Genomic DNA, 23,452 nt, shown 5'->3' on the forward strand with positions numbered 1-23,452 from the left:
CGCCATCATGATAGCAATGTGCCAAGTTACAAACATGCCTGCCTTATAAAGGGGAGATGACACTCTGATTGGTTTATTGCATGTTATGCCCAAAACACACCTACGATTCATTAAGACACGAAGTACAACCCTTTTGAACCATGAGCCAATTTCTGCCGTTTAAACTAGAAAAAGTGGATTTGTGAATGCCCTTTTTTTCACACTACTCTGTCCACTTTTGTCTAAAAAATGTCACTAATGTTTAAATTATCATTTGTTTCATTGATAGTTCAATAGACTTCTATAGACGATGGAAGTATTTTGACCAACAAGATCATTTAAGTTGTTTTTTCAAGGAAATAGTCAACCACTGTTGGTCCGCAAAGTAATCAATTTTAAAATGTCAATTAGGGCTTTGGGAAGTGTCTGACATTTTATAGACCAAATTTTTAATCAAACAATAATCTGAAGATAATACATAATGCAAATAATCGTTATTTGCGACCCAATTCATGACGGGTGAAGCTTTTGCAGTGTCTTTATCCCTTCTGCATAGGATTGTATAGATTTGTATGTATAGTATTACCAACAACATTTGATCGTTAAACATTTCCTGGCAAGATTGTATGACAAAGTATGTTATGTTCCGTTTTGATTTACATGGTACCATGTTTCTCCACAGCCTTTTTTCAGACTACTGAACCTACGGAAGCTCGGCCTGAGTGACAATGAGATTCAGAGACTCCCTCCTGAGGTGGCCAACTTCATGCAGCTGGTGGAACTGGACATCTCTAGAAATGGTACACAAATACACGTACAAGTTCACTGTGCACTTGTGTCAATTGCTCTTGGATCCCTGCCCTTTAAAAAGCATCCATCAACACTACTTTACTTTAATGACATATTTTAAAATAACCTTTCACTCGTCTCTAGAGTCTAGACCACCCCCGGAAACACAAAACAAAGGCTTTCTGCCATGTTGTGTTAAGCAACAGGAACATTGCCAACTCATTTGCATAATCAACACACTAGCAGCAGCCATTAGATAAATATTAGCTTGCGTTTTTTTTCCAGATTATCCTTATTACCCCCAAGCACAACACACATCCATACATGCATCTCTATGCCTTTTGAACTATTCCTTTAAGACACAGAAAGAAAGAAATTTAGCACCACGATGCAAACAAAAGTAATATTACACACATGTTACTGAGACTCGAGGTCAAACTCTTTTCATTTGTGGCTGCTATTTCATTTCTGAAACGTATCAGCTGAAAAACACACACACACACACACACACACACACACACACACACACACACACACACACACACACACACACACACACACGTCTTGCCCTCTCTGTGTCCTTGCATGATGCACACAAATACACTGATACTCATTGGCAGGAAGGGCCTATATGGTAAATATGAGACATCTGTTCTGCTACAAGTGCTGTAGGAGCGGTGTGCAGTGGCCTGTAGGGGCCTTTCCAATCTGTCTGTCTGCCTGTCTGCTCCTGCTGCAGGACGACCCTGAGCCACATAAGCGTTATAGGCTGCTTGGCTCACTACGGCTTCCTTAACCTGCTTCTGCAGCATCCAATGGTGCAAGTGTTCTACTTGTGCATTCTTTGTGTGTCCTTGCACAGTTCTTAATACGGAGGGACCGTACAGTCATTTACCTGCTTTGCAATTAATGAGCCCACAAACGGTGCAAGCATTAAAGAAATTACCCTTTTTTTTCTTTTGAACAAACAATAACAAAATATAAAAACACAATAGGTGGGTAGCAACACACCAAAAGGAAAGCCCTATAATCAAAGAAGCTGTAAAACCATCCAGCTGTAAACATATATTTTAACATATTTATCTGTTTTATCTATCTCTCACAAATGTATTTCTCCTTTTTATTTATTTGACCCTCCTTTTAATTTATGCATTTGACCAAACATGGGACACTATCCTTTTTAAGCCTAAAGTAATTTAAGATTGCTCTCTAAATTGTATGTGATGGGATGAAAATTAGGATGTAATAGGGAACTTTCACCATCTCCTCCCTAGTACAACTCCCAGGTTTTTGTCTCATTTTCCCCTTCGTTTTTCTCACTTCCCTGCTCCTGGCCACCTGGCTGTGATTACGGAGAACTTAAAATGATTGCCTCCATAATATATGATTCCCCCCAACCCCCCCACCTCACCTCCTCTTTTCTCCTGCAGACATTCCTGAGATCCCCGAGAGCATTAAATTTTGCAGGGCCTTGGAGATTGCTGACTTCAGTGGAAACCCCCTCTCCAGGTAAGTGAGTGGGAACAGCCCATCACTCTATTTATCATCACTGAGAAAATATAATTTTTGCCCAGATGAAACAAGGGGAGAGAAAAAGTAACACTGCTTTGAAAAATAGAATAAAGCATGATAAAGTGTCATTTATGTGCTCTAATTACTTTCCTATATTCATTTTTCAGTGAATCACATTGTGTGTTAAAATGTACAGTCTGCACTTTATGCTGATTTGTTACTGCAATTCTTGAAATCATTGAGTTGCACAGAAATGCTTGGAGGAGATAATGCTATGTATGACAAGCATGTGCTTTCCGACCAAACAAGGCTCTGTATGAAACACAAGTGTACGTTAATGTGACCTGGTTACTAGTCAATCCCTAGGATAGTCCCTAATATAAAGTCACTGTTGCACTGCTCTCTGATTGTATTTCTTGCCCCATCTTACATAATTCATATCTTACTCTTATAGAACAGCAACATTTCAACTGGCTAAAGCTTTGATGCTGAATACTCTAACAGATGGGAATATGTAAAGGGTTAATAGTCTTGTGTGTGAGTCAAGTGATCCAATGTGTTATACAACAACACGCTAAGAGTTTTTCTCCCCTATATTCCCTTAATGTCTTTTTGCTTCAGATTGCCGGACGGTTTCACTCAACTCCGAGCGCTGGCTCACTTGGCACTCAACGACGTGTCATTGCAGTCGTTGCCAAACGATATTGGAAAGTAAGTACACATGCACAATGGCTCATAGTAGATAATTTGATGGAATATAATGTAATGGGCTCTTAAATAGTTAAAGTAACTTTTTTTGTGTCTTCATGATTGACAATTTCAAATTTTAAACCCGTATTCACCGTTTACAGCTAAGCGTTTATCACATTCATTTTTCAACTGTGCTCCAAAAACATTACCGCTTACTCTATTCTAGTATAGTTAATAACTTGAAAAAATAAAGCAAGTGATTAATTGATAAACAAAGAAACTGATAAAATTATTTATAATAAATAGTTGCAGGCCTAATTGTGAATACCGCTAGCCGACAAACACCCATTTTAAATTTTTGTCAAAATTGTAAAAGTTCTCTAATCAGGCCATCACATTGTTCCATGTCGTCAGGCGAAAGGCCTTCAACTCAGTTATTTCCTCAATACATTAGGAGACTGAACAGGTTTTCAAGGGGTGTAATTCTGTTGCTCAGTGGGCTGTGAGGCAGCTGGGCTCTGGGCTCTTGGCCACTGCTGTGCTCAGACAGATGGAGGAGCCCCTCACCATGCCAGGCAGCCCGGTCGAACAGACCTACCATCTGACTAACCAACCGGCCTCTCCTCTTCCCTCTTTTACTCCCCCATCCTCTCCTTTTGCCACCTGCCAACTCCTTCTACTCTTTCTCTTTTAACTGCCACTCCTCCTTTCTACAGCCTCGCCAACCTGGTGACGTTGGAGCTCAGGGAGAACCTGCTAAAGTCTCTGCCCACGTAAGTGTCCTCTTCCTCCAGCGCACATATGCGTGGCTCGGCCTCTCCCGCTATCTCCATCAAGCACAATAAATGCCCATTGACAAAACAAGATAACAATAATCTCACAATGTATAAGGAATTGTTTCTCTTTTTATAGATTTTACTATTGTTTACTTTTTAGTTTGAACTTCTCTTACCTACAAATTGAGTAGTTTTAGGAAAGATATATTGTAATGTGTAAGAAAATGCGTGTAGCAATGTAAGTTTTAAAAAACATTCTTTACACAGTATTTACATGTGAATGATTTGTATGTTTTTATAGTTTGCAAAGTTCTGCTCTTTGTTCTTTTAGGGCACATATTTGTGTGACTTACTGCATGTGCTATTTTGTTTTCATATTCAGGTCACTCTCTTTCCTGGTAAAACTGGAACAGCTGGACCTGGGCAGTAATGAACTGGAAGTTTTGGTGAGCCATAACTCATCCCCTTTAACCATATGATATAAGATGCAGTATATCATCTACTCTTCAAAACACTCTCAGTTGTGCCTTAGTTTGCACGCACGCATACACACACACACACACAGTGACATGTATCTCAAATATCCTTTGCTCATTCCCACAATAATTATCATCCACACTACATGTTTACTTCACTAAACACAACAGAGCCGGTCTTTTAGAGCTGATGCCTTGCATGCACTATATCTCACTCTAAATCTGGGAATACCCACCATGTTTCATAGGACGGTAAACAATTCCGTATGATTTAACAAGGGCGGAGGTTAAGCCAATGGTTCACAAGACATTCTTCTTAATTTAATTCATCACTTGTACATCAATTTGTTGTAACTTGGGGAGAATCTAGCCCAGTGAGCCCAGGTTTTCAAACAAATACTTAATTGAAACGATTTTTAAGCTTCAACAGTAGTGGAAGGAATAACAGATCCCAAAGTTCTTTGGCTTAATCCTCCAATTTATCTACAAAGTGTTTGTGTGCACTTAGGGCACATGATTTCTGTTTACTTCGGCCTCAACCCCTTTGAACGTTTTTGAATGAAGCCCTTTTGCGTTTGTTCGTCCATGGCACATCAAACATTAACAAAAATAATCTAAATCCCCCCTTGTTTTCCACCCCTCCCCTCTCTTCTTTGTCCCATCTCTTAGCCGGACACCCTTGGTGCTCTCCCAAACCTGAGGGAGCTTTGGCTGGATCGTAACCAGTTGTCCTCATTACCACCAGTAAGTACTATCTAATAAAAAAAAATGTTATACATTGAAGCTGTCTTGTAGCAAGATCTCTTTTTGTCTTATGTCTAATGTTTTTTTTTTTTTTTTTTGTGTAAAACTACTTTACACCCATGCAGAATTAGCTCCCACTATCAGATTTCATCCTCTTGTTTGTGCTTATGAAGGTAATGGTTGTCTTGTGCCCCCTCGGCTCACTGCAAGTGGTATTTATTGTGTGTTTGTGTAGGAGCTGGGGAACCTCCGGAGATTGGTGTGTCTGGATGTGTCAGAAAATCGTCTGGAGGAGCTTCCCTCAGAGCTTAAAGGCCTCCTGGCTCTCACTGATCTGCTGCTCACACAGAACCTGCTGGAGGTTATCCCAGACAGCATAGGTGAGAAAACACAAGCAGGAAAGAGAGTAACATGGTCTCAGCAGGGATTCAGACCAAAAATATGTTTTATAAGGTACCAGTGAGACATGAAGTATGATCTAGGGAGTCCAGTTTGAGTATCAACAACCCAGTGCAAACACTAGACTGAATGGTTTGTAATACTCAAACAAGATTTCACTGTAGAAAGTTACCAAGACAGCAAATATTTTATCTCATTTCCCAATGATTGAGAGGCAAACAGAACACATATGGTGTTTACGTTATGCTACTGTAATCCTTCAGCAATGTATTTGATAAGCCAACCCAGCACTTTTCCAGATGTTTTCGTACTAAAAGAACAACAATCCTTTGCCCAACGCTAATTAGTGTGTATTTTATTTTTTTCGTATGCCTTCTGTGAAAAAGTATATTCTTAGGAAAACTTTGCCATCTAATTAGGCAGCAATAGATTAGGTAAAGTCAGGGGCAGGTCCACTGTGTGTAGAAGACAGTGCTCTGTTAAACAGGACTGCCCTCTACTGGAAAAAATAATGCCAGTAAATAGTGACACAGGCAATAACAACGGCTTGTCTGTTTTTTGCTATCTTTTGAATTTATTCTAGAGCATGGGTCAGTTAAAAAGAGCAAATCTTTGAAGTTTTATCGCTACAGTACAGTAAGATGGTATTGTGTTTTATTAACTGGTTTTGTTTGTTATTGTTTTTTGTTAACTGGTATTGTGTCTTGTGTCCAGGCTGCCTGAAACAGCTGTCCATCTTGAAGGTGGACCAAAATAGACTGACCCAACTGACTGATTCAATAGGAGAGTGTGAAAACCTCACGGAACTCGTCTTGACAGAGAACCTTTTACAGGTAGGAGATATAAACCAGTTAGAACTGCCTCACACTGACCCAGTTAGGATTTGTGGATGCCCATCAATACCGAAGTCCAATTAACATTTATTAAGCTTCATTATAATTTTAATGAATATTAATGACTTCTGTCTCACTCCCTCGAAGTCACTTCCTCGCTCGCTGGGCAAGCTAAAGAAGCTGACCAACCTGAATGTAGACCGCAATCGCCTGGGCAACGTGCCCAAAGAGCTGGGCGGCTGTGCCAGCCTCAACGTTCTCTCACTGAGAGACAATCACCTAGGCAAACTTCCTGCTGAGCTCGCAGATGCCACTGAGCTGCATGTGCTGGATGTTGCCGGAAACAGGTAAACCTCCTTTAACACCCTGAACTGTAGTCTTTTGTGCTAAGGTCAAAGATTTAATTAGAATGTTTTTGCCAAAATGGACTTTTAGCATTGCAAGCATCCTGCAGAGATACTGCTCCTCCATTTTCCTTTTAAACGTGATCAGGATCTAGCAATATAACTTCATGTAGATGTATTTTTAAAGCTGTGGAGCTAAGTTAAGGAAATTGGAAAACCTCAAGCAAATGCATCATTGTCAAAAGGGTTATTGGTAAAGTTATAGGGGAGCAAGGTTTCTTCAGAATGATGATGGTTTTTTATTCTAATTCTTTTTCTCTGTGAGTTCGTTGCACACAGACAGAGTGCATGCAAGTTTCTTTGCACTCTCAACTCTAGTAGTTTTGTGATTGCAGTTTAATCATTTATGATCATACACGCATCAGGCAGATTACATTTTATTTTCACTTCATGAAAAGGAAAGGTTGTGATTCATCCCTCATTCCTCTATTTGTCCAGACTACAAAACCTGCCTTTTGCCCTGACAAACCTCAATCTGAAAGCCATGTGGCTCGCAGAGAACCAGTCACAACCAATGCTCAAGTTCCAGACAGAGGATGATGAGCGCACAGGAGAGAAGGTGCTGACCTGCTATTTACTGCCCCAGCAGCCTTCTCCGAGTCTAGGTGAGTAGCACTTAGTTTATGCAATGTGAAGTTTTAATTAAATAGTTGTTTTTCATTAGATGAATAGGATAAGTCTTCAAATGTTTATGAAATTTAAATCTTCTTTACATGTGCCCCAATCCAACTTCATTATAGTTTTACAGTTTACTAAATTTTATATTTTAATAAGTCATAGCGTGTTTTTGCATAATATCTGCTAAGTTAATTGATAGGATAGACTAATACACATATGGGTTGTGAGACTTTATTTTTTAAATAGACAACTTCAAGAACAGATTGTGTAAACTACAGCTATAAACTAAGTTTGACATCTTTGTCTCATGTTCCACAGAAAACCTGCTGCAGAACAGTGTGGATGACAGTTGGACAGACAGCAACCTGAACCGAGTGTCAGTCATTCAGTTCCAGGAAGAGACCAAAGCCGAGGAGGAGGAAGATGATGAGGCTGCTGCAGAGCGCAGAGTGAGAAAACCTAACAATACAATGTCACTTTATGTCCTCTTCGTGTCATTTTGCTCAGATAATGGTGTTTTTTTCCTCCTGATTATCAGCATTGATATTGTACAGCTCTGTTGTCTTTTGTTTGAGCTTATCCTGATTGAAAATTGTGTTGCTTTAAGTGAGACATCAAGTCCAGATTTATTTTATTATTGACTAATTTCTGTACTTAACGGACAAAAGTTTTGTAACAGCTTCATTTAAATGCGTTTGTGTTTGAATTCATATTATTAATATATATATATATATATATATATATATATATATATATATATATATATATATATATATATATATATATATATATATATATATATATATATATATATATATATATATATATATATATATATATATATATTAATCTGTTTTTCTTTGCTTCAGGGCCTTCAGCGCAGAGCTACACCGCACCCTAGTGAGCTGAAGGTGATGAAGAAAGTGATTGAGGAGAGGAGGAATGAAGCATACACATCCAGACCAGATGGAGAAGAAGGGTCCCCCGATCCACAGGTACATACATCATACTGTATAATGATTATTAAGTCAAATCTGTCAGCAGCATGTATCATTTAAAAATTTAATTTTGTTGCAGAAATCCATCTCACCTGCTACTGAAGTAGTCAATAGGCAGTTTCACACTATTAAGAGTTTACACCTTTTACAGACCTCATGCACAACATGAAAGCATCATTATTCACTGATGCACTTAATCCTGAATTATCAAACTAATGCGTTTGCTTTTAGGAGAAACGTCTCAGTGACCTCTCCAATCAGAGCCATGACTCCCAGGTGTCCAATAGCACACTGTCGGCCACGTCCCATGAGTACAGACAAAATGTGACTGCGGCCTCGCAAAGAGAGGACCTCGTAGACAGCCGCTCTCCACAGGATGAGGACGAGCTGGATGAGATGGACGTGGAGTATATTGAGGTGAATATTTAAAATATCCATAACATTGTTATGTTGTATGTTATTCCCCATTTGACAAGTCTTCTAAATAAAATAAAATTTCTTTGTGGTCCCCTTTTATTTATTATTTAACTAAATCTCAAACCCCTCATCTCTCCAGCCCACTGTGCACTTTGCAGAGGAGCCCATCATCCGTGGTTTGGATGAGGACGACGAGGACGACACAGAAGATGGTGAGAGGGGCAATGTAGAAGAGAGACATGCTTTTCCTGCAGAGAAGCAACGTCTGATCAGAAAGGACACGCCGCACTACAAGAAGCATTTCAAGATCACCAAGCTGCCCAAGCCGGAGGCTGTGGCTGCGCTGCTGCAGGGCTTTAGTCCTGAAGGCCTGAACTCTCCGAAGCAGCTTGCTGAGGACGAGCAGGACGAGGAGGAAGAGCAAAGTATATCCACCCTGCAGCATCATCACAGATTGGAGGAGCTTGAAGACAGTCGGCTCCAGGTCAACTCCAGTCAAGTAAAGGTAAAGGAGAGGAGAGGATGTGTAGGGTAGCAGGGTAGAAACTGTTGCATTTTACAAGTAAAAAAATATTCGTTTCCCCACCTACGTATTTGGACTACTAGTGGTACAGTACAACAGGATATTTCATTATGCAGAACAGTTATATTGTATGTACATCACACACCAAATCAGTTCATGACATAATTTTATTCTTATATTTCCTATTCATGTTGTAAGAATATATTTAAACTGAAAATATTTTTTGCTTGCTCATTGCATCTATGCAAACACCTAATACTGTATGCATAGACTGTCCTTACCTCCTCGCCAGTTGCATTTAGTTTGTAGTGGTCTGCCAGCATATATTAAGGATATGGCATTGCATGCAGGGTGATTGTGGAAAGGAAGACGTCAGGAGTTGATTTAGTAGTAAACTCCACATCAGTCTTAGCTTTTCTTTGTCTTTGCTCTGTCCTATGCAAAGACGAGATGTCCTTCGCCAAACGCCTACAAACATTCAGAGGTCATTGCTGATAATGCTTTAAAATAGGTAACATCATGTAGATTTCTTTGACACACATACATACACAATATATATATATATATTGTGTCTTTTTTGGAGATAAATTAGAGAAATTCAATTCACCTTTTGCTTCTACATGAGATAGCTTCTTGATCTGTGTGCACAACTAACGTCCTGGATAGGAATTCTTTGATGTCAAATGATAATGTTCTTTCCACACAAGCAGCTGCAGGCCTTTCTTGTCCAACACTGGCCCAGCTCAGTACTAAACATATTGCCATATTATCAGCCATCCCCTGATTTAATTGAATAATGACATTTTCCCACTTTGCTCTTGTAACATTGTGCGTGCGTGCTTGTATGAATGGAGAGAGTGAAGGCAGCTTTGCGTGCTTATGAAAATGTCTCCTTATTGAACATTAATATATGGGGAGACTTAATGAATAATTTGATTCCATGCTGATTGTAGAAATCATTTTTTTTAAACTGTGATCAAACATTATCATCTCACCAAATCTGTTTCGTGTGTGTTTTTGAATGTGGGTCTGTTTGTGTGGCTGACCTCAAACCAACCAGAACCTATATCGGCAGAGCTGGAATGTGAGATCCAATGATCCTTGTCTGTGTCATATCATGGTAATAATTTTTAATGGGATGTTTACATTTTTGTAGAGCGTAAGATTCTTCATTGTAAATCAAATTCAAGAAATCAAAATTATTATTTTGATTGCTCTTATTTTCTAAACCTATCTATGTATATGTGAATTACTTTTGGAAAGTTATTTTGTAGAAATCTTGGCTAAAAGTGTACTTTAAGTCTTTTTTTTTTTTTTTCTTTTTTTTTTTTTCTTTAAAGTAGACTTGTTGACTTGTTGTCTAAATTAAAGCTTGCTCCTAGAGGAATTTGCATTTTGTGGTGTGGAGTCCGGGCTTATTCTGGTATGGGAGATCTTGCCTTCTCTTGTCCGCTCTCTCTACACTGTGTGTTTTGCACTGTAGCTCAGCTCCTTGGTCTTGTCTTTCCATCTCTGCCTGTATTTGCTTCTGGTGGCTGGGGAGTGATTGTGGGATTGCTTCTGCTTCAGAGTGGTCCATCCCTGTGGACTTAAAAGTCCCCAAAACCTGCAAGCAGACAGTGGTGTGTGTGTGTGTGTGTGTGTGTGTGTGTGTGTGTGTGTGTGTGTGTGTGTGTGTGGGAGAGAGAGAGAGAGAGAGAGAGCATATTTTTATTTTGGCCTGACTAATCCGCATGCCTGTCGCTGGTTCCTGTCCTAACAGGGGGTGTCATTTGATCAAGTCAATAATCTGCTGATTGAACCTGCTCGAATTGAGGAGGAAGAGGTCTGTACATACTCTTTCCCGTCTCTCTGTGCCCTTCACTCACCCACTCATTCATCCAACAGTATTCCGAGGTGGAGAAAGTTCCCACAGAAATCCATGGTTAATCCAAGCCAATCACTAGGAACCCCCTAACCCCAACTCTTCTTTGAGATGGTCAGTGTGGCAGAACCTGAATGGAGGAATGAAATAGCTATGTTTTATTTATTATATTTATTGTTTTGCTTTTTTAGTTTGATTTCTTACACGTACATGGTAGAACTAAACTTGCAATGAGGTTTCACAAATATGCTGTGTTTGAGTGCATCCTGGGAAATTACACTCTCCAGACATTGACAAATTGTTCAGTTGTATCCATGTATCTAATTTGCCTCAGTTAGTACTATTTGATCATGCATTTTAGCTATCTTTATATTTAACTCTAAGGCTCTAAGTGAGGTTGGCATTGGCTAACCTTCTACTGCACATTGACTTACCGATTTCTTTTTGGTTAGGACTTATTATGTGACAATCGTATAACAAGCAGCTGTACTTAATTAGTTTCAGTGACGCTGGGGACCTTTGTTGCATCTCTCTCTCCCTCGGACAGTCTTAGGCAGAACCCTTATAAAGGATTCTAGGGGCCTGAGGGTAGAAGCTCGTCCTGAGCCTCTCTGTGCCAGCCTGGTGTAGCTGGGATCTTATATCCAACCTCAACGAGAAGAAAAGACTGTTGCCCTGGTAGTTTGGATTTTTAATGATTCTCTTAGCCTTGTTCTTGCAGCTCCTGTTGTAAATATCTTTTAGGCAAGGTGGGGCACAGCCTATTGTATGTTCAGCCAAACAAACCTCTTTCGCATATCATAAAAAGTAGAATCAACCTCTCCTGTGTTTACCGTGAATAGCATCTTTATTCATGGCACGGCACCTGAAACAACAAATACTCTTTGTTAGTCGCCCTGCCAATATTATTAGCTGTTGGAAACCTTGACTTTTCTAAGTAATAATGACTTCCCTGGATGCCCACAGTTGTGTTGTCTTCTTCAAGTTGATACACATCTCAAAATGTTAGGCGGCATATCATTGTGTGCCTATTTGTCATCCTGCCATTTTATTCTAAATGCTGGCAATACCCCAAAAAGCTAACTTTGACTGTAAACACAGTAGTATAAATCCCAATCCAGCATCGGGTTCTGCAGCACTACATCTCTGCTACTGTACCTTCCTCTGCTTCTGCTGCTTTGCTCCTCTTCATCCTCTGTCCACGTTGTGTTGCCGTGGAATGAATGGGCCGCTTCTCCAGCTTCTTCCAGATTTTTGGTACATAATAGGTAACTCAACTGCTCAACTGCCAACCAGAAGAGGAGTTCCAGACTGATGAAAATGGATGAAGCATACTTCTCAGTATTCTAATTTTGATATTGGGAACATTTATATATTGCACATGACTTAATTTTTCAAATGAATGACAATATTTGCATTGCTAATCTTCTGTAGATTTTATCATTTGTTATATTTTATTTGCATGCTTTTGTTCCTAGTGTTTATGAATAATATCCTACCCTGTTTAGCCTTAGTGAAGAAAACCTGTACTGAAACGTGTTGTTAGTAACATTTAAGTTTCATTTTGTAATGAATGAAAATTGTCTCTCTTGGTTAAGTATTTGTGATCTCAAAGACATTTATATTTGTCTGATTTGTTTGCTTAGGAAAGTATTAATGTCCTCTCATTACAAACAAATGCTGGGGTATCTCCACTACGAGTCCAAACCGTCTTCATACAGCACAATCTTTTTATCTCTTGACATTTCCTCCTTTCCTTCCTCCTGTCCCTCATTTGTCTGCATTCATCCCCCTTTTTGCATGGCTTGCAAGCACACAGAATATACGCAGTCTGTTATGCCTTATATAGTGTTATATAGTATTTACTTTACACTTTTAAAGTCCCACCTCTTGTACATACACATGCCACACTATATGTTTTTTAGTAAGGGCCAATCCTCTGAGAGTCCAATAGGAGAGGGCTTTAGCCAGTGTGTATTTGTTCACTTTATGTCTGAAGTCTACTGTCAGTTAAGTGGTTACTGGTAGATAACACATGTTTTTTCCCAGTACACTTTCAAGTACAAAACTGACTTCAAATGTGTTTTTAAAGCTAAATTCAAGGCACAAATCAACCAACTTCCACTTAAAAATGACATTCGGCTCCAGACAAGTGAAAAGTTTCCCGCCATCCATCTGTGGATAAGATTGACATAAGATTGACACCACCTTCTGGCAGAAGGAGGGAGGTCACCCATAATTTATAATGTTCAAGATGTGAAAATAATTGGTAATCAATTATAAAAAAAGAAAAGAAATAAGAACACTGTGGGCTTGCCTCCCTCTCAGTCTGTCTTGAGCTGAGTGGCGTTTAGAGTAGCTTCACTAGTAGTTGTGCTTACTTCCCCCTCCTCAACTTGCAGCACACCCTAACCATCATGCGACAAACTGGCGGCCTGGGTATCAGCATTGCTGGAGGGAAAGGATCTACACCTTACAAGGGAGATGATGAGGTAATTTATGTATATGTACTGTATAGAATCTGGATATGATCAAGAAATCCTAAACCATAAATTATACAGATTCATTTTTATCTTTTTGTTTGTGTGCTCAGGGAATCTTCATCTCTAGAGTATCTGAAGAGGGTCCTGCAGCCAGAGCAGGGGTCAAAGTGGGAGACAAACTACTTGTGGTGAAGCATTTTCTGTTTATTTTTCCTTTAGCATTGCTTACCTCTGTTTTATAGCAAGATGTTTAATTTAACTGCATTGCAAGTCAGTCATTCTCTCTATTCGTTGGTCTCAGGTGAATGGAGTGGACCTCAACGAAGCAGAACACCACACAGCGGTTGAAGCTCTTCGTAGCTCTGGTGCTACAGTTTCCATGTCAGTGCTCCGGGAGCGTATGGTGGAGCCAGAGAACGCCATCACCACCACACCTCTAAGGCCAGAGGATGACTACTTCCCGCGGGAGAGACGGAGCAGTGGCATCGCCTTCAACATGGAGACAACTGCTAGTGGACCTCAACAACGGCTGTCCACCTGTCTGATTCGAAACGACAAGGGGCTTGGATTCAGCATCGCCGGGGGCAAAGGCTCCACGCCCTACCGCACAGCAGACACAGTGAGAACACATCCATAAGTCCACTCTGACTAACCATAGAGTACATTCAGTAAGGGGTATGGAGAGCATCCCCCAATCTACTTGTGATGAACACATCAATGAAGAGTATATTGTTTTTGTTTCATGGTAACGACTGAATCAGAAGAAAGTTTACTTTAAGTCACCGTAGACTTACATATTTGATGGCTGCCTCCCAGTAAAGTGCCATGTATGCATTATGGTTTCAAAAAATGTAATGCTTTCTATTCAAAGTACAAATATTTTAAAATTAACAATTGCATCCAAGTAAAGTCTGTAGTCTTTTGAGATTATAGGTTTCAGTTAAAAGAGAAAGATGATACGCAGACATGGTCTAAGCTGAAGACACAATCGGTAATAATAGGTGTTGAATTTTCGGAAGTTAGGTCACAAAGTGATTGCAGTAACTGTCTCAGTCACAGGGACCTGTCTTTTAACAGTGTCTATGTTAGCCGAAGTGTTTACAGTCATCACCTGGGAGACGGAGATATGAATAGCCAACACTGACACCTGATAGGGCCACTGGGATGGGACCGGGTGAGGTGTATATTTGGGCCAGCGCAATACGGCTTTAGAACTCATGCAGTTCACCGAGCCCACAAAGAGGAAAGGACACAAATGTATGATTTAGGCAGGTCTGACTGTAAGTCTTGCCTCTTTTTCAAAAGCTTTTTGGAATTGATGCAGTGACTTGATTAGTTGGTGGTTGAGCGAAGGAGGAGGTGCAGTAGAGTTTTTCTCCTGCATGTGATTGTACATTTTGTTTTTGTGACTCAGACTAAGAGTTCAGCTCATGTTTGTATTTGTTAAACAAATTGTGTAATTTGCTGAGAAAAAAAGACAAGGGGTCAGGATTTAGGCTGTTTGTGTTGCATCTTAATGATTGATACTATGCTGTTTGTCAGTTGTAATGGATTTTTTTTGTTTATGTTTACAAGCCTATATTACAATTTGTGGCATTGTGGACTGCTGAAGTCTCAGAATGCCTTTTATTAATTACCGCTGGCCCACTTTATAAAGGTAGTTTTATTTCTGGCTCGGAGCCACACTGTGCGATATCACACAGTGACTGACCGGTAACTCAGCTTTTAGACATCAGTTAGCACAATGATTCATCCCAGTATTGCAGCCTGTTGCACCAGACCATTTTATCCCTGACCCACTCTAGTTTGATATACAAACAGGACAGGCCTGCAAATATTTGTGAAATGATTAGGTATCCTCTCCCACTTGTTTTTAGATACAGAATATTTGTTATATTTAGTTCTTAACAAACAGTCAGAAAACGAAAAGCACTTAGTAATTCTGAGTGATTTATCCACAAAAGTTTAAACATTTGATAATGTCTCATCTGTTTTTAGGCAATCTACATCTCACGCATCGCAGAAGGGGGAGCAGCACACAGAGACAGCACACTGCATGTAGGCGACAGGGTGATCTTCGTGAGTACCAGCCACCCCCTTCACCCCTCCATCTGGGCAACAAAGTGTTCAGTGTGATCAAAACAGGGTTTCCTTTACAATGTTTTCATCCATGAAAGAATTGGAACAATTTTTTTAATAGGTTTAAATAGGATACGGAATGTCGTGATAAAAGGACATTGGTGTTATGGCAGTTATAGTTTTTGGGGTGGCTAAAGAACATGGCCTGAAAGAATTTCTCAGTTTTGCAGTTTTTCTCCTGTCTTCACAATGTAAAGGAAACTACTTGACCTACATGATGTATGTCATCATAGCTATATGTTTTATATTTACATTGTAAATTTGCTAAACACTTCTCTCATCCCTCAAATTAAGTATTGCTAAATCTAGATCAGACTAACTTGTGTAACTCTCACACATCAAAACCATAAGTTGACAGCTGAGACAGAATACTAATGTAGTCTTCATACTAATTTTAACCCCAAGTCTTTCCTTGGATGCAAATTGTGTAGCTCTTTTGCTTGAATAGTGCAGCATTTAGGTCCATCTTTTGTTTTCGCGGCTGATCACACTCCAAGCTTGGCTTTACTCCCTTTTTTTTGTCAGCATATTAGTCTTGAGTTTCCTGTTTTTTCCAGTCACACCCATGCACATACTGTTGACCAATTGATGATGGTTGATTTTGATTTGTTTGGAGGTTCCTCTCCCAGTGTGTTGATTGTGAAGCTGCTCTTTCTCTTAACTGTTTATTTAATGGTCATCCTACTCTCTGGGAATCAAAGAAGTGCATCCTAAATTATCCTTTCTTCTTTTTTTGTCGGGTTTACACTCCCTTTACGTCAGCAATTTTTCAGCTCTTTTGTCTATTTGTAGGCTGCCTCTTTTTCTCACACTCTCCGTCTGCATGCTCACTAATGTATTAAGTGCATCTGCTTGGTGGAGGGTACGATGTTGTGGTGGAGTGGGCTGAGCCTGTATAAAGCAGCATATCAGCCAATGGTAAGAGCAGGTACTGTCGGGTCAGTGCTGACCTCTGCTTGTCACTTTGGACCAGAGTACAGTCTTTAAGATTGTGCATGCCTGAAAGTCACACACAATTATTTTTGACAAAGTTGTCTAGGGACTTCCCTGCTTGCCTTTCTTAACTTAAGATCAGACTTTTTGGAGAAACTACACCAGCCACTTGTTTTTTTAAGTAAGTAAAGGCAAGTGTTTAACTGATTACATTAAGAGAGCCACACAAGCAGCCATAAGCCGATTTTAGGGAATTTCACGACATTTTGGGAGAAAAAATAGCTTTGCTTGCTGGTAACCTTGCTCCCTCAAGGAAGCTCTGCCAGTTTAAATTGCTTGCAGCAGCCCACTGTTACCCCGCTCCCTCTTTTTCTTTGCTTGTTCCCGTTGCTCTGCACAGGTGTTGTGTTCTTCTTCAATAACCACACTCACTTTGGTGCACTCACAAACTTTTAGTGAATTCAATTATTAAATAAATAGTTTTAAGAGATGAAGTGTGGATCTGGAGAGAGAAGACCAATAGCAGCATGCAGTTTTCAGCATGAATTTGTTTTTTATTTTTCATCGTGCCAATGGCAAATGTGGCCCATTGTTGTTGGGAGCGTCCTGGTGGGCTGACACCTTCCATGGTTGGTTTTACTGTTGATCCAGATCAATGGTGTAGACATGACAGAGGCCAGGCATGACCAGGCAGTAGCGCTCCTTACCGGCACCTCCCCCACCATCTCCCTCCTGGTGGAGCGAGACCTGAATGCACCAGGGGGCTCTCCAGGTCAGTCCCGGGCACGCGCCCACTCCCCTCCACCCCCAGAACCCTCCGATTCACCAGACCAGGAGGAGGACGCCCTTACCCTTCATGGGAACAACCTGAGCCGGATGGAGGACGAGTATCCCATCGAGGTGAGACCGCTTAGTGGCAACTCAGTACCTAAATGTGTGGAGTAGCTTTTTTTAAGCATTGTTAGACCCTCCTGTAGGAGCTTAATGAAGGCATTCAGCATTAATGTTTGTTTATTTGGCCCCTGCCTTATCCTTAATGCTGTCCAGTTCCAGAGAAGATGGTGCATGGTATGAAGGCTTGGTCTGATTTAAATCATGGTGTACTTTAGAGTGTAGCATTTCCAGTTGTCAAAAATGCAAAGATATTTCTCTTTACTTAATAGTGGCTCATACCTGTTAAGAGATACTGTATTTGTGCATGCGGTAGGTTGGATTGTGTTTATTAGACATTTTATAGATGTAGCCATGACTGTAACTTGATGGTATTTGGTTCACTCTTGTTAAATTTAGCCTGGAAATAAATAAATACTTATAGATATACACACACACACACACACACACACACACACACACACACTTTTTGAAATATATAATAACAAACTTCTACCTCTAATCCTAACAGGAAGTGATCTTGGTGAAGTCAGGTGGCCCTCTAGGCTTGAGCATTGTTGGAGGCAGTGATCACGCCAGTCACCCGTTCGGCATAAATGAACCTGGGGTGTTCATCTCAAAGGTGGGACTTTGAAAGAGTTGTGAAAGTCCTTGTTTAAAGATTTTGAGTTTTTATTTCTGCGTTTCCTAAAATATGTTTTGTGTCTGACTTTTCTCATCATCAGGTGATTCCTCACGGTCTTGCATGTGAAGGTGGACTGCGTGTTGGGGACCGAATATTAGAAGTGAATGCCATCGACCTTCGTCACGCCACACACCAGGAAGCTGTGCGAGCGCTGCTGGCTAATAAGCAGGAGATCCGTATGTTGGTACGAAGGGACCCTTCACCGCCTGGGATGCAGGTGAGTCCATCAACTCACCTGAATATACTTATACCAGTGTAAGCATAACAGAGGCAAATGCTCACCTTTCCTTGCCTCATGAACTGTTTTCACATTATTGCAGGAAATTGTGATCCAGAAGCAGCCAGGGGAGAAGCTTGGCATCAGTATTCGTGGAGGGGCAAAGGGTCATGCAGGAAACCCCTTTGACCCCACAGATGAAGGCATCTTCATCTCTAAGGTTCTAAAATTATATATAGTATATACCACAATTTTGAAATTCAATAATTTCATCAAGGCTTTTTGGAGCCCGATTTAGCTTTATATGGACCATAAAACTGGTTGAATAACTTGGGCGCCCGGATAGCTCAGTTGGTAGAATGGGCACCCGTAGATAGAGGTTTACTCCTCGCCACACCGGGTTCAACTTCGACCTGTGGCCCTTTGCAGCATGTGATTCACGCTCGCTCTCCTCTTTCATTTCTTCAGCTGTGTTACAGGCCTAAAATGGCCCAAAAATCATCTTTGAAAAAATAAAAAAAACGTTCTACTTTATTTATAGCCACATCCTATCTAACTGAGAACTATAAGTCTTGAATGTTGTCCACAAAAGAATAAAATATAGAGATTTAAGAGTGATGTATAAGATGACATTAACAGGATATTTCAAATAATGGGCCTGAATAACATAGTGTTAAATAATCTCAGGCAGTTGTAGTCATCAATTTACTCCTACTTAATATTGGAATAGGTGAGTTCGAGCGGTGCAGCGGCAAGAGACAGGCGTCTGCAGGTGGGCATGCGTATCCTCGAGGTGAACAACCACAGCCTGTTGGGGATGACGCACACAGAGGCAGTGCGGGTGCTTCGAGCTGTAGGAGACTCTCTGGTCATGCTGATGTGTGATGGTTTCGACCCACAAAAAGTGGCTGCTGTGGAGGTGAGACACCAGATCCCTGAGCAGTTGGACAAAATGTTGTTTAAGTTAATGAGAAAATAAAATGAAACAATAATCTCTAGCCTGTTGATAAAACATGTTTCTGAGCTTAAATCACCTCAAATAAAGCACACACACACACACACACACACACACAGTCAGAATATCTAATACAATAACTAATTTGGTCAAGGAATTGCATTGCTGATGTTATAAAATGTTCTTAAGTGTTGTAAATATGTTTTCAAAAGCACTTCTTCAATGTTGGTTGGGTCAATTTCTAGGCGTCTCCTGGCATCATTGCCAACCCATTTGCAACAGGCATCGTCCGTAAGAACAGTATGGAAAGCATCTCTTCTATAGACCGAGACCTGAGCCCAGAGGAGATGGAAATCATGCAGAAGGTACAATAGAAACGGGTTAAAGTTACGAATTACATTTACTCTCGTTACTGTAACAAAGCAGTCATTCACTGATTAGGCCTGACAAAGCCCAAAAGTGCTAAGTAAGGGAACCGTGTTGGTTTTTACACAAGGAAACACAGCACACCCTTTTCATCAACATACCAGGAATCAGTTTGGCGATTCTGCAACGATGGTGGTCAAGTCAACACGTGAATCAGCTGTTTTGTTCAGCGATTCTGTCACCAACACTGTGCTTCCACAGCAGTTTGGTTTTAGCCGGTGGAGTTTTCAACCACAGTGGAGTTTGACTCACTCCAAGCCATGCATGCTGCACATACCAATCATTTTACCGCAGCACCCAGGAAGTGCCAACACAGTTGTTTATTTTGTCCGGATGAGCTTTTGGGAGAATGCCTGTGCAAAAGGAATGTAGTGGCTTGTTGCTTTAATGAATGCTGGTTTTGGTTCCTCTGCACTCTTTAATCAATTTAGTTTCTTGTCATACAACCTTTATAAGAGTAGAAAAGTGATTTAAATGAAAATTGTATTGGTTTAAATGACTCGTCCGCTAAGATTTACAGGCTGAAAAATAACCGTTTATTGGGACTGTAAGGCTCTTAAATCTTGCTCTTCTCCAGGAGTCTGAGATGGTGAGAGAGACATCACAGTGGGAGCGAGAAGAGATGGAAAAAGTGGTAAGTGAAACTGCAAATCCACAACTGTTTTGTGAAGGCTAGAGATGAAACTGTATTTAACAAATCAGCGGATATGTAGCAATACAGCGAGGACGGAGAATACAAATGTTTTCTTCGCACAAAATGCATAACATGTGTGCACGATACTGTTAGGTGGAGCTATTAGAGGCAGAATCTCAGGTTTGTCTGATATCGAGTGAATGAAGCTTCTCCTCTGCACCCTGTGTGGGTATTGTGTTTGATAGAACTATTCCTGCAATGTGCCACCTTGCATGCTTTTTTTCTGTTCCCATAGCTAATGAATAGAATACTTTTTAATGTGTGCGGATTCTATCCTTTATTTCCCTTCTGTTTTTCTCTCCTCTCTCCTTCACTTTTGGTGTGTTTGGTGTAATAAAAAAAACATCCAATCATCCCATCTCCATACCACTTGTCCACTGTTGTTTTTCTCCACTTCACCCTCTGTAACACTTCCTTCCTCTCTAAATTCTCCATCTTCTCATCGCATCACTGTGTGGCTGTGTGTGGTTGGGGCTCTTCCCTCCTGTACTCTCCTCTTCCTCCCCTACCTTTCTTGGTGAAGGAGCGTATGCGCTTGGAGCGTGAGGAGGCAACTCGCCTGCTAGAAGAGGAGACTGAGGTGAGACACTCCTCATCGGCAGGTCTGCAGACAACCTTCCTGGAAGTCTGTGCAAAAGAGCAACTGACCAAAAATTCCACAGCTCTACCTCCACTGGAGTTTACCTTGTTGTTCATCCCTTTCAGGGCAAATTCATCCTCTTTTTTTTGTTTTTCTGATAGAAATAAGTCAATTTTTCAGGTTTTCCTACTTACAAAGCATGAAGAGGTCTGTACTTTTTATCATAGGTCCACTTCAACTATGAGAGGCACAATCTAAAACAAAAATCCAGAAATTGTATGATTTTTTTATAAAGTAATTCATTTGCATTTTATTGCATGACATAAGTATTTTATCACCTACCAACCAGTAAAAATTGCAGCTCTCACAGACTTGTTAGTTTTTCTTTTAGCCCTCCTGTTCTCCATTCATTAACTGTATGAAAGACACCTGTCCACACACTCAATCAAACAAACTCCAACCTCTGCACAATGGCCAAGACCAGAGAGCTGTGTTTGGACACAAGGCTGGGATGGGCTAAAACACAATAGGCAAGCAGGTTGGTGAGAAGGCAACAACTGTTGGCGCAATTATTAGAAAATGCAAGAAGTTCAAGATGATGGTCCAGATCCCTCGGTCTGGGGCTTCATGCAAGATCTCACCTCGTTGGGCATAAATGATCATGAGGAAGATGAGGGATCAGCCCAGAACTACACGAGTAGCATCTGCTAATGACCACAAAAGTAGAGCTTTTTGGTCTAAACTCCACTTGCTGTGTTTGGAGGAAGAAGAAGTATGAGTACAACACCAAGGACACCATCCCAACCTTGAAGTATGGAGGTGGAAACATCATTCTTCTGGGATGCTTTTCTGCAAACGGGACAGGACAACTGCACCGTATTGAGGGGAGGATGGATGGGGCCATGTATTACGAGATGTTGGCCAACAACCTCCTTCCCTAAGTAAGAGCATTGAAGATGGGTTGTGGCTGCGTCTTCAGCATGGCAACAAACCGAAACACACAGCCAGGGCAACAAAGGACTGGCTCCATAAGAAGCATCTCAAGGTCCTGAAATGGCCTGGCCAGTCTCTAGACCTGAACCCAATAGAAAATCTTTGGAGGGAGCTGAAAGTCCATATTGCCCAGCAACAGCCCCAAAGCCTAAAGGTCTGTATGGAGGAGTGGGCCAAAATCCTGCTGCATTGTGTGCAAACCTGGTCAAGAACTACAGGAAACATATAATCTTTGTAGTTGCGAACAAAGGTTTCTGTACCAAATATTAAGTTCTGCTTTTCTGGTGTATCAATACTTATGTCATTCAATAAAATGCAAATTTAATTATTTAAAAATCATTCAATGTGATTTTCTGGGGTTTTGTTTTAGATTCCGTCTCTCACAGTTGAAGTGTACCTATAATAACAATTACAGACCTCTACATGCTTTATAAGTAGGAAAACCTGCAAAATCAGCAGTGTACCAAATACTTTGTGTGTGTGTGTGTGTGTGTGTGTGTGTGTGTGTGTGTGTGTGTGTGTGTGTGTGTGTGTGTGTGTGTGTGTGTGTGTGTGTGTGTGTGTGTGTGTGTGTGTGTGTGTGTGTGTGTGTGTGTGTGTGTGTGTGTGTGTGTGTGTGTGTGTGTGTGTGTGATGACGGCGGCAACATCATATTAGTTTCCAGCAAAACAGCAGAAAATGCAAAAAAACATGTTATGTACATTTTTAAATAAATGTCAGACTGACTGACATGGGATGTGCATTGTTCTTAGAAAACAATAAGTTTTTAGAAATGTCTCATGATATATCGTCTCTAGAAGTGTATTCAACTTTTGTTTTATGTAAAGAAAGAAAAGAAAATCGCAATACTCAAAACTATCAATTTGCAATAAATGCAAATCGCAGTACAAATCAAGTCGGCACCCATGTATTGAGAAATAATCCATTTGGGACAAAAGCATATCCTCCCAGCCTAAACAGGAATGGTTCTCTACAATTCTATACATAGTCTCCAGGAAAAATATTTAACTTTTGAAAACTCAGCCTAGTGCCCTTCTAATGTCGGATTTCTGTCATATCTCTGCAGAACATGGGCACTGGACCTCTAAAACTTGACTACAAGACCCTGGCTGCTCTGCCCACCACCAGTCTTCAGAAGCTCAACAGGGTAAGTCTCTCTTTATGTTCTGATGTCTTCTGGCAGCGTTAGAAGATACACAGGTTTTTACACTAACTGTTCAGAGTCATTTCTCACCATGTTTGAAAAAGAGTTCAATCCTCTGAAGCTGTAAATTGGTGGGGTTTTTGTGCGGGCTATGTTGGAAATGGCCTTCAAGGGTCAGAATAGACCTCCTCATGGAATCCCTTGTTTTTACGTCCTGGGAAACTGCGGACCAGTTGCCCCTCCAGGAGCAGGAATGTTGACCTCCCTCAATGTGCAATACTCCAAGTCAA

General features: G+C 40.6%; 1 protein-coding gene across 26 annotated transcripts in view; it reads left to right on the top strand.

Annotated features, from left to right (window-relative positions):
* The window catches only part of scrib (scribble planar cell polarity protein), a 68,906-nt gene that overhangs the window by 27,913 nt on the left and 17,541 nt on the right, over positions 1-23,452 (top strand). For 20 of the 26 annotated variants that reach the window (XM_034862522.1, XM_034862514.1, XM_034862526.1 and 17 more), the window contains exons 2-29: positions 662-779; positions 2,199-2,277; positions 2,902-2,991; positions 3,687-3,743; positions 4,129-4,192; positions 4,892-4,966; positions 5,202-5,346; positions 6,080-6,198; positions 6,346-6,545; positions 7,041-7,207; positions 7,539-7,669; positions 8,090-8,215; positions 8,450-8,635; positions 8,775-9,140; positions 10,921-10,983; positions 13,425-13,514; positions 13,616-13,693; positions 13,807-14,124; positions 15,504-15,584; positions 17,229-17,477; positions 17,980-18,090; positions 18,194-18,370; positions 18,474-18,590; positions 19,101-19,289; positions 19,571-19,690; positions 20,329-20,385; positions 20,969-21,025; positions 23,085-23,165. In XM_034862522.1, the coding sequence (XP_034718413.1) occupies positions 662-779; positions 2,199-2,277; positions 2,902-2,991; positions 3,687-3,743; positions 4,129-4,192; positions 4,892-4,966; positions 5,202-5,346; positions 6,080-6,198; positions 6,346-6,545; positions 7,041-7,207; positions 7,539-7,669; positions 8,090-8,215; positions 8,450-8,635; positions 8,775-9,140; positions 10,921-10,983; positions 13,425-13,514; positions 13,616-13,693; positions 13,807-14,124; positions 15,504-15,584; positions 17,229-17,477; positions 17,980-18,090; positions 18,194-18,370; positions 18,474-18,590; positions 19,101-19,289; positions 19,571-19,690; positions 20,329-20,385; positions 20,969-21,025; positions 23,085-23,165 (3,711 nt within the window). The remainder of the gene's footprint in view (positions 1-661; positions 780-2,198; positions 2,278-2,901; positions 2,992-3,686; positions 3,744-4,128; positions 4,193-4,891; positions 4,967-5,201; positions 5,347-6,079; positions 6,199-6,345; positions 6,546-7,040; positions 7,208-7,538; positions 7,670-8,089; positions 8,216-8,449; positions 8,636-8,774; positions 9,141-10,920; positions 10,984-13,424; positions 13,515-13,615; positions 13,694-13,806; positions 14,125-15,503; positions 15,585-17,228; positions 17,478-17,979; positions 18,091-18,193; positions 18,371-18,473; positions 18,591-19,100; positions 19,290-19,570; positions 19,691-20,328; positions 20,386-20,968; positions 21,026-23,084; positions 23,166-23,452) is intronic. The other 6 variants (XM_034862516.1, XM_034862535.1, XM_034862537.1 and 3 more) reach the window with 2 other exon arrangements.

This window comes from Etheostoma cragini, chromosome 22 (genome assembly GCF_013103735.1).
Source record: "Etheostoma cragini isolate CJK2018 chromosome 22, CSU_Ecrag_1.0, whole genome shotgun sequence".
In the NCBI taxonomy this organism is placed as follows: domain Eukaryota; kingdom Metazoa; phylum Chordata; class Actinopteri; order Perciformes; family Percidae; genus Etheostoma; species Etheostoma cragini.